At 43.2% G+C, this 10,462-nt stretch overlaps 1 protein-coding gene across 2 annotated transcripts in view; it reads left to right on the top strand.

The window, feature by feature from the left end:
* LOC146495417 (low-density lipoprotein receptor-related protein 1-like) overlaps positions 1–10,462 on the top strand; it is an 85,906-nt gene that overhangs the window by 32,013 nt on the left and 43,431 nt on the right. For both annotated transcript variants that reach the window (XM_085144678.1, XM_085144677.1), the window contains exons 4-11: positions 672–791; positions 980–1,108; positions 1,255–1,515; positions 7,421–7,583; positions 7,981–8,203; positions 9,580–9,769; positions 9,868–10,011; positions 10,131–10,367. In XM_085144678.1, the coding sequence (XP_085000804.1) occupies positions 672–791; positions 980–1,108; positions 1,255–1,515; positions 7,421–7,583; positions 7,981–8,203; positions 9,580–9,769; positions 9,868–10,011; positions 10,131–10,367 (1,467 nt within the window). The remainder of the gene's footprint in view (positions 1–671; positions 792–979; positions 1,109–1,254; positions 1,516–7,420; positions 7,584–7,980; positions 8,204–9,579; positions 9,770–9,867; positions 10,012–10,130; positions 10,368–10,462) is intronic.

Here is a 10,462-nt window from a genome sequence, read left to right as displayed (position 1 = left end):
GCCGGGGGCTAGGCTCACTAGAGCCGTGAGAGCACATACCTTAAACACTTAAAGCTGTAAGCTAATGATAGTTATATAAGAGCAGGTGCTGCTGGTGCAATAAGCTGTACGTTTTACCTCCAATGGATGCATGATCTGATTAGTCGACTAATCGCAAAAATAATCGGTGACTAGTCGACTATCAAAATAATCGTTTGTGGCAGCCCTACAGTACATACTGTTTTAATGTATTTAGTACTGGACTCATGAACAGTGTCATGTGACAAGAATCTATCACAACCACACAACCCTATTCATGCTCTTGCCCCGACACACACCTCTGCATGCTCATGCACAACCTACAGAGGCCATGATGAGAGGATGTGCGGATTCCCCTCTTTCATTTCATGCCAAAAGGATGTGACCGTGAGTTCCCTCTGAGGCTGGAAAAGAAGAAGCTCTCAAATCACGGTGTCTGTCACATGCACAGATGAATACACACGCTTATCCACAGTCCTTTGGTCTCTCATACACACATTCACATGCACTCGCAGTCTTGCAGTCCTGTAAGACAGGATGGGATTGGACACGATAACATGCATTGCCCTGGGATCATCCGTGCTATCCTTAATAGTATTCATGTTTCAGCAGTATTTAACACGCTCTATGTTGCTCTGTTTTCCCTGGTTTAGCAAACGCACCAGACTGTGCCTCCCATGGGTGCGAGATTGGCTGTGCAGTGACTCATGATGGGCCTCGTTGCTACTGTGGAGATGGTTACGAGGTTGCTGCAGATGGAAAGAAATGTAAAGGTGGGTGGTGATTTGGCAAATTCGTTTTAGTTTGGCCTAAGACAAACAGAAAGTAACCATCTGTTTGCTGAGTGCAGGGGACAGCATGTAGAGGTGATTCAACCAGCCTTTGGAAGAGAAGAGAGTACTATCTTAAAGTTTCATCATTTACTGTGTGTGTTAATGCGCTTTTGTGTTTCTTTGTGTAGATTTCAATGAGTGTGGTGTGTATGGAACATGCAGTCAGACATGCACAAACACTGAAGGCAGCTACACCTGCAGCTGTGTGGAGGGCTATCTCCTGCAGCCAGACAACCGCTCCTGCAAAGCCAAAAATGGTGAGGGGGTGGACAGGACTCGACAGAGCCCAATGATTATAGTTCATGCTGAACCAGGAAATGGATGGCCAAAACATTATGCAGGAGATCATATTCCTTCCTAATATTTTCTCTCCTCTACTTAAAAAATTGTTAACCTCACCCAGAGCCTGTGGACCGTCTGCCTGTTCTGCTGATCGCCAACCTTAACAACATCCGATGCACCTCCCTGAGTGGCTCCGCGACCCGGGTTCCTTCCATCGCCACCAAACAGACCATGGCTATGGACTTCATCTATGCGGAGGAGACTGTTTGCTGGATAGATGTGGGCGATACGCCCACTGCCACCCAGCTTAAGTGTGCCAGCATCCAAGACCTGAAGTCTGTCAGTAACAACCGCACCATCAACATCTCTCTCAGCTTGCACCGTGAGTAGCAGTTTACAAACAGTTGTTGACATAGTTCATATTTTCCTGTTTTCTTTAAAAGTGGTCAGCTGTGGGTTTGCTAGCTCAAACTCTACTGTAAGCTCGTCTCCCAAAAGCAGCTCAAACCAACTTGAAAGTGCCAGGAAGAAATGCTGAGGCCAACTTTATTTTTCAAAAGATTTTTTCTCCTCTAAAGAACAGGGGCACTCTGACACACCACTAAACTATCCCATAGAAGCAACGTGTGTGTAGCAGACTTAGTTATATAATACATACAAGGCTGCCAGCAAGCCTTTAGCTATTCATTTGCATACTTCTTGACAGGTAAAAGCAAACTGCTGGGAAGTTTGATTCATGTACTGACTGTGCGGAGCTTTTCAGAAGCCTGGAAAAGTATTTTTCCGCTGCTTTTGTTTGACCCATGCTAGTATGATCAGACACTGGTCTCTTACGTGATGGTATTTGGCACTAGGGTTTGCCAGACAAGTCTTTCCCAGGACTGTACATTTTGTCCTCTGAGATGTGGTGGATAGGCAGCACATCTGTTTTGTGACGGTAGCATTGTCATTGTGCATTGTCTGAACTCACAGGCTCCGAGTAACAACCAGATGCACACAAATGGATGTGCACAGTATATGATTACTTCCTACTGAGAGAGTCATATAATGCTGAAATGAATTATCTGCGATTGCAAGCCTGCCAAGGTCTGTTTTTATTCGCCTGGCTGACAGAGTCGTTACTCTCTAAGAATGGGGGCAGAATTTGCAGACAAAACACAAAAAGCAAGGGCGTGGTTTGCATGCTCGTAAACACACACGTGCACGTGAGAAGCTTTCCCTTGAGAACCTGGCCCCAGGCGAAGAACAGCAGACAGGAAGAAAACAAGTGGAGAATCTGGGGTGTGTAGACCCTGAAGTGTGGGACACAAAACCTGTGTCATGATTGAAAGTGCCTTGGCTCATATCCACTTCAAATGAAGCTTGTGTAATAGTCGTCACTGTTGACAGCTGGGGCAGAGGCTAGGAGCTTTAGAAACTCTGGGGTTTTTCCAGTCTATTGATTCAGTCATGAGTCCGTCATATCCCGTCTCCCTTATTGTGTCGGCTTTTTGGTCCAGTGCTCTTTTGAACCCCGTCTTCTTGAAAGCACAGCACAGTTATATCGGGGAAAAACATTTCATCAACCTGAAGAAGCACTGCTGATTAATGTATTCGGCGAGTGTCAGATATCAGATGTCATACTGAAAATACCTTTGACATACTCACTGCAGCTCTCGCATAAATTTAGGAATCTGTGATCTGATTTGATATAGAAAATGTCCACAGTCACACAGAATGTTATTATCATTTTAATAAAAGAGTCAAAACTCACAACTGGTCGTGGCAGATGGCTCCTTATTCCTGATCCTGGTTGTCCGGGTTTCTTCCTGTTAAAGGGAGTTTTTCCTTCCCACTGTCGCCAACTGCTTGCTCATGTGGGATCATCTGGTTTGGGGTTTTCTCTCTGTTAGGGTCTTTACCTTACAATTAGGGATGCACCGATACCGATACTGGTATCGGGTATCGGGGCCGATACTGTAAAATGTGTGTGTACTCATACTCGTAAAAGTTAACCGATACCAACTTATTTCATTAATCAGGTGGCTTGTCATTTCTGTTGTAGTTTTTTAGATTGGCCACTAGGGGGCCAATTATTATTTTTTTTATTATTTATTTTATAATAATTATTTTGTTTGTTTGTTTACAGTATGGACACTCTGCAATAATTTAAAAGTTTAATTTATTCGCAAACCTAATTTGTATTTATTTTATTCCAAACAGAAGTGTTTATTTATTATTCTGAAAGCTTGAGACAGTGCCAATAGTTCAGTGATATTTTGTAAAATTACAATGTGGAGACTCTGCAATAATTTAACAGAAGTGCTTATTTTTCACTTGAAATTTTTTTGTGGTCATTTTTATTAAGATTTTATTTTTTATCGGCAGGGAATATAATAAAACCTGTCTTCCAATTAAATGCATTTGTGTGTGTGTGGTAGAAGTATCGTTTTTTGGACTCTGTATCGGCAAGTACTCAGATCCAAGTATCGGTATCGTATCGGTTTGGAAAAAATTGGTATCGTTGCATCCCTACTTACAATATAAAATGCATTGAGGTGACTGTGGTTATGATTTGGCAATATATAATTTAATTTAATCGAATCACAGATTTTTCTGTTTCTGGTATGCAAACCCGAGTCTGCGTTCCCTGATAGTGAGCTCTTTTAATTATTGTGAGGTGTGGAAGCGGGAGAAACACCAAATGAAATTTAAAGGGAAGGATGAAATTGAGAATGAGAAACCGAAGGTAGTTATATGATACACCTTGAAGCAATATGTATATGTGAGGGGTCATATCAATGGTATTCACATTCCTCTGTTGGTTTCTGCCTGAACACCCTTTACATTCCTCGAGCCGTCTCAAGTCATGTCCAGTCAGGTCACTTCAGCACGCGCACGAACCCAAATACCTTTGAGTCGTTCAGCCATTACTTAGTAACATTATGTTACATGAAGTGAGATTTGACACTTTCATCTGTTCTTTTGTTGGATTTTTTCATTATATATTGTTTTCCTCTGTATCCTTGTTACTGTGACACTTAAAAAATAAAGCATTTTGAGATAAGAGCGCACCCGTACAACCTCCTTCAACTCAAAATCGGCTCATAAAACTGGTCCAAACCTGTTCGCTATAGAGGTTTTAACATATTCGCTTCTGCCCTGAACTTTTCCAGATGCTACCCAGAGGAATTTCTTGTGACAATTAAAATAGGCGAATGTGTCGGACCAGGCTTTAAACTAATTTTGTCATTCCAGGTCCCTTAGTGCGGCGTCTGTGTAATGTACTTTAGGCTTAATAAAGGAGGTGATTGTCCAGAGAACAGACAGTAAGGACGTGAGCGTGCTGCTTTGTGTCACATCCTGTGAAACCTGGCAGCAACCGTCGCCTAAACCAAACATAGTATTTCAGGTAGTAAGTATCTCTCTGACATGGTAATCTCCTGCTGTCCGCTACATGTGTGAAAAGGAAGCTGCAGACAATGTCTGGACCTGATTCACTGGACATTCATGTGTATAAACTGCTTATGTCTGTTCTGTTTAATAGAAGCAGGGATCAGGTGCTCTAATAGCACGCTGGGCAGACTTGGGGATGGGTGTAGGGTTGATGCAGGGTTCACATGAACTGGTTGATTTATAGCTTTTGGGAGCCTGAAAGAGAAGCGCAGATAAGTGTACAAAGGTTCCAGATGTGGCCAGCTCTGTCTGCATGTTTAATTCTCCTACTGTGAAGATAAAAGGAGAGCAGAGCTGACCCGTCCCATCCTCTCCACCCTCTAAGCGGAACTCCACAGCAGGGACCAGCACATCTCACCACGTCTGTCTTTCTGATGTTTCCTGTCTCCTTCTAACTTCTCCTTTTTGGGCATCTTTTTCAGAAGGTTTCATGTAAGGCTTTTGTCTTTCATCAGATCTTCCTATCTAGGTAATTACATCTCCTTTTTACTTGTTCCAGGGGGAGATTTGCCATAGTATAACTGCCTCTTAAATAGAGGTCAAATGTCACGTCCCTGTAGACGAGCATAATCGCAGAACTCCTAAAACTCTGCTCTTTAGGGGTCAGTGACGTTTTTGTGCAGATTAATGGGATCTTCTTGGCACAAAGAGGATTATGGAAGCTGAAAAATCACCATCTTTCCTGCTTTGTACTGACATGTAAATATAAGAATACATTTGTCTAGTTTGAAGAACTGCTAAGGCTGCGTCCTTGTATGCTTTCCTCCAAGTGCTTTAAGCTGTAGGTGTAACAGGCAGGAAGAGAAAAAGGGGGTTGTGAGGGTAGAGTGGTTAGATGAGAAGAAAGAAGTGGGTTCATTCAGTTTCCCAGCAAACTTTCCACTTACCAGAAGCTGCATCAGTGGAGACGTCAACAGACTGCCTGGCTCTCTGGAGTAAGGGGCTCCGTAGGTTGTTACACAACGCAGCAGTCACTGGGTTGCACAACTGTGTCTGTACTCTGTATATGAGTCTAATCAATGCCTTGTGCAGGCGTGCTTCCAGCTGGATTTTTGTAGAGTTGGGTTTTAGAAGAGATACCAATGGGAATATCACTATCCCTTTTAACTTCATGAGAAACTTTTTCTTTTGTCAGAATTCTGGTGTTTTTGAAACACGCAGGACTGCTGAACATTTGCTACTTGCTTGTATATATATATATATATACGTTTGGCCATGTTGTTTTTTAGTTTAGTTAATGTATAGTCGGTTTTGATGTGAGATGGTCAGAGTTATCAATCTTCTTTGTTATTTATGGCCTTTCATCAAGCAAACTTCAAATCTCATGTAGTTCTTGCATTTTGAAGTTCTGTGTAGCTTTGATCGAAGCGTTGCTGCAGCGTTCCAGTGCAGTTATTTCTTTAAATGCTCAAAGCTTGGGGAGAGGTTACTGGCTCACTTTCAGATGTGTTAATGCATGCAGCCCAAATTAAAGTTGGCGCTTTCTGATTTTGGTCATGATGTGGTCTCCATCCAAAAACAGTTTTTGGTGTCTAAGATGATTAAATGGGGACACGTTGGCGATTACAAACAATTAACTGTGATAGATTGGCAAAAACTACAGATTGACTCAAACTGATTGCAACATTCTGGCAAACTGTCTGCATTTACAAACTGGACGACAGTTATTTACAAACCTGCCAATCTGTCTGAGAGCGATGGCAGTCAGTCTGAGACAAAATGTAATTGTTTGGAGACAGGTTGCCTCGACCACTGTATGATTGTGAGTGGTTGAATGTGTTGCTCAAGAGTGTTGCACGATGCACGCGGTGACCAGCAACGCTCCAACTGGACAACCAGTTGATCACCACAGTACCTGCAGTCTGATTGCAAGTAGCTGTGGTGATTGTGGAAAAGATTCAGTGCCATCAGCAGGTAGCCGCCTATTTATTTATTTATTTAACTCTACCTAACGAGGATATTGCCACCCTACTTTCAGTCTAGTGTAAGAGAGCCATTAGATTTGATCTGTTTACATCCTTTAAAAAAACTTCTTATCACAGTTTATATTATAATCTAAATGCATATAATGAAGAGTTGGGAATTTTAGCAGAGGTTTGGAAAGTTATCTCAGGTTAACACACTTGAAATGGTTAATGGGAGCATATGTAAACAAGAGCAAGTGTGGTCACTTTGATAGTGTGTGTGGTTGTGTGTGTGTGTGTGTAGTGATCTGGTTTGCTTTCAAAGAATATGAAGTGGAATCTGTTAAAACATGCATCCATCTGCAAAGTTCCTTCCTTAAACTGACTTAAAACAGATACAAAGTTTTGACATCCTTGGTGTCGCAAGAGTTTCGGGTCAGTTTGACTCATATTAGCAATCATGTAGACCCTTGTGCGCTGCACACATGCAATTAATGCGTCAGTGTCAGCTTAACACTTAATAATCTTACACAAGAGCATGTCTGCAGACTTGAGGTCTGCGAGGGAATTCTGTCTTACTCCCTGATAAGAGTTCACAAAGTTTAGAAAGTGCTGGACTTCACCTCTAACTCTTAACACACCTTTTTCTTTTCCTTTCCTTCCCCACACTCTACATGCCTTAATCAAACACAAGTGGAATGTTTGTAATGGACAACCTGCAAGATTACACAATAAATAACATTAATTCATTGCTGCTATTTTTTATTTTTTGTATCAAGATAGCAGGTGTTCTTGGAACGGTTCCTGATATCATAAAATTAAGAGTATTTGGATTTATTGTGGTTTATGACTAAGAGTTATATGACTGTACTCCCACAACCCTGTTTTTTCTTTCTTTTTTTATCCTGTTGTTTCATCCTCTCCCTTTCTCTCCTCTGCGTCCATCAGATGTGGAGCAGATGGCTATAGACTGGCTGACTGGCAACTTCTACTTTGTGGATGACGTGGACGACCGGGTGTTTGTCTGCAACAAGAACGGCAAAACTTGCGTGACCCTGCTGGACCAAGAGCTGTACAACCCTAAAGGCATCGCCCTGGACCCAGTGATGGGGTCTGTATTTGCCTCCAGGCTCCTTGACTTAAGGTTGCCCTCATCCTGTTTTAGCACTGCTCAACAGGAAAATGCTGTCTTATGATCCGGCGACATGCTGACCAAGCAGCCAGGCGAAAATCAGAGCGCTTTCTCAAGACGCAGACCTAGACGGGATCCTTCTTTCTGACATAAATACTTCCATGTTGGTTGTTTCAGGTTCCTGATACTGACAATCTGTTATCTGGTGTAGTTCCTTTTAAAAGGATCATTTCTCTTTTTTCGATTGTCTTTAAATCATTTCACTTAATTCCGATGTCTAATACAGTCCTAGTTGTGTCAACTAAATTTATCTAGTCCATTTCCTTTTCTGTGAAACCTTCTGTAATTTAAATCTATCCTCTTCCCCCTGCTGCAGAAAAGTGTTCTTCACAGACTATGGGTCTACGCCGAGGGTGGAGCGTTGTGACATGGACGGGCAAAACCGCACTAAGCTGGTCGACAGTAAGATCGTCTTCCCCCACGGTATCACTTTAGACCTGGTGAACAGGTTGGTGTACTGGGCGGACGCTTACCTGGATTACATCGAAGTGGTGGACTATGAGGGCAAGAATCGGCACACCATCATCCAGGGTCTGATGGTGAGGATTTGAGGATCGGTGTAACCATAAGAAATACACAAACGCACTCAAGAATAAAAGCTTCTACATGCATCTTATCAACCCAGCTTAGCACTCACAAAACATCTGTTTTCCATATCTCTGATTTAATCGTGTGTTTGGAGAAAAAGCTCTTTTCCCGTCGTCTCCTGTGCGTCCAGGCGAAGAGTGCATGCCTCTCCTGGGGATAAGTCCTTTTTATTGCCTTGATTGATATTACTTAAAGAGTGTGTGATTTTCCTGGCTAGTGCCTCGCTAAACATAGTCTGGCCCTTGTGGAGCTTGGCTCAAACTTATAGGGAAGTAATGATCTTAATGAAATCAGGACTGTGGTGTGTTTGTGTGAGAGGTGGAGGGAGGTAATATGATCTCAGCCCATACATCTTTCTGACAGTAGAGGAGAGCTGCACAGAATAGACCCTTATAAAAGTAAGACCCCTCTCTCCTTTACAGCAGATGGGGGGTGAAGCGTTTGTGCTGCTCTGTGCCAAGTTTACTCAGACGCTCGCTCTTTATCCGTCTGTCTGTCTGTCTCTAGTTTTCTCTGTCTTGCAGAGATGATTCACATTCTTAAATTTAAACTGATCAATTACTCAATAGACAAGTTGAATTAAGATGGATTTGCAGGACAGTGTTGAAGATAAAATGATGTACACAAACGATATTGCCCAAACTATTAGTCAGCCAGCTTGAGCAAACCCTTTTGCTAAGAATGCAGAGATATTGGTCGTGTCCAAATTCATGGGCTGCATCCTCCTGAGGACCCGGCCTTCGCGGTCTACGTGGGCCGGGTCCTCAGAAGGTTGGGTAGGCCAGAATTAAACTGCTATGGAATTGGACGGTCTAGCCTTCTCGATCTACTCCCGCCCTTAATTCAGAGTATTTCCGGTTGTCAGCGCCACGGCACGAAAATCGAAAATGCACCCCGAAATCTTTCTCCGTTTTTTGTGTTCATTTTTAATTATCAACGAGCTAACCCACATTCTCGCCTGGAAATATGTTTAAAGTTTATTTTGTGGCCCAGAAAGATTAATAAGAGTAATTTTAAAACTTAGTAGCGGCTGCCATTGTCGGAAACTGGAGCTTGGCTGGGCCGCGCTATGAATTCTGGGATATGGTAGGCCAAGAAGGACACACCCGACCCATCCTTCAAATTCGGGGAAAAGGAGGACGCATTTGTCGGCTGCATTTGGAGGAGTCTACGAATTTGGACAGCCTTCGGCGCGTCGCTGTGACGTAATCGGTCTACAAATGCGGCCTCAGGAGGAAGCAGCCCGTGAATTTGGACACGACCATTCTGTCTAACATGCAACATCCCTTTTTTCCCCTCAATGTTTTTCTCCTCTATCTTATTTCAGATCGAGCATCTGTATGGGCTGACTGTATTTGAGAACTATCTCTATGCAACAAACTCGAACGAAGGCAACCTCAACTCCAAAACGACCGTGATTCGAGTAAACCGCTTCAACAGCTCCGACTTCCAGGTGGTGACCCGGTTAGATCGGGGAGCCGCGCTGCACGTGTACCATCAGAGACGTCAACCTCAAGGTGCGCAGTGAGACTTTTAGAAACAGTTACTGCCAGGCAAATGTGGTTTTTCAAAGCGAATCGTTACATAACTGTTGCGCGCTTGTTTCCCCGCTCAGTGCGTAGTCACGCGTGTGCTTTGGATCAGTTCGGAAAAGCTGGAGGCTGCTCCGACATATGTCTGCTGAGCAACAGCCACAAGACCCGAACCTGCCGCTGCCGCTCGGGCTTCAGCCTCGGCAGCGACGGCAAATCCTGCAAGAGTGAGTGAAGAAATCGATTCGACAAAGATGAAAAGCTTTTGACTTGATGATGGGAGATGAGAATAAAGTAGCAGTGGTTTAAAAATCTCTGACAGATGCTTTATGATGCTTCTCTGCAGAACCGGACCACGAGCTGTTCTTGGTGTATGGCAAGGGTCGACCTGGAGTCATCAGGGGCATGGACATGAACGCTAAAGTGCCCGATGAGTACATGATCCCGATCGAGAACCTAATGAACCCCCGAGCATTGGATTTCCACGCCACCAATGAATTCATATACTTTGCTGATGCCACGAGCTACATCATCGGGCGGCAGAAGATAGACGGCACCGATAGAGACGTCATACTGAAGGATGGTAAAGACTGAAAATTCAGGCTACTAGAAAGAATTTGTGGATTAAAAAAAAATAATGAAGTCAGCTTATTTCAGATTCGTATTTATTCTTTTGGA

This window comes from Neolamprologus multifasciatus, chromosome 20 (assembly GCF_963576455.1).
Source record: "Neolamprologus multifasciatus chromosome 20, fNeoMul1.2, whole genome shotgun sequence".
Lineage (NCBI taxonomy): Eukaryota > Metazoa > Chordata > Actinopteri > Cichliformes > Cichlidae > Neolamprologus > Neolamprologus multifasciatus.
This window is presented reverse-complemented; position numbering and strand designations above follow the sequence as displayed.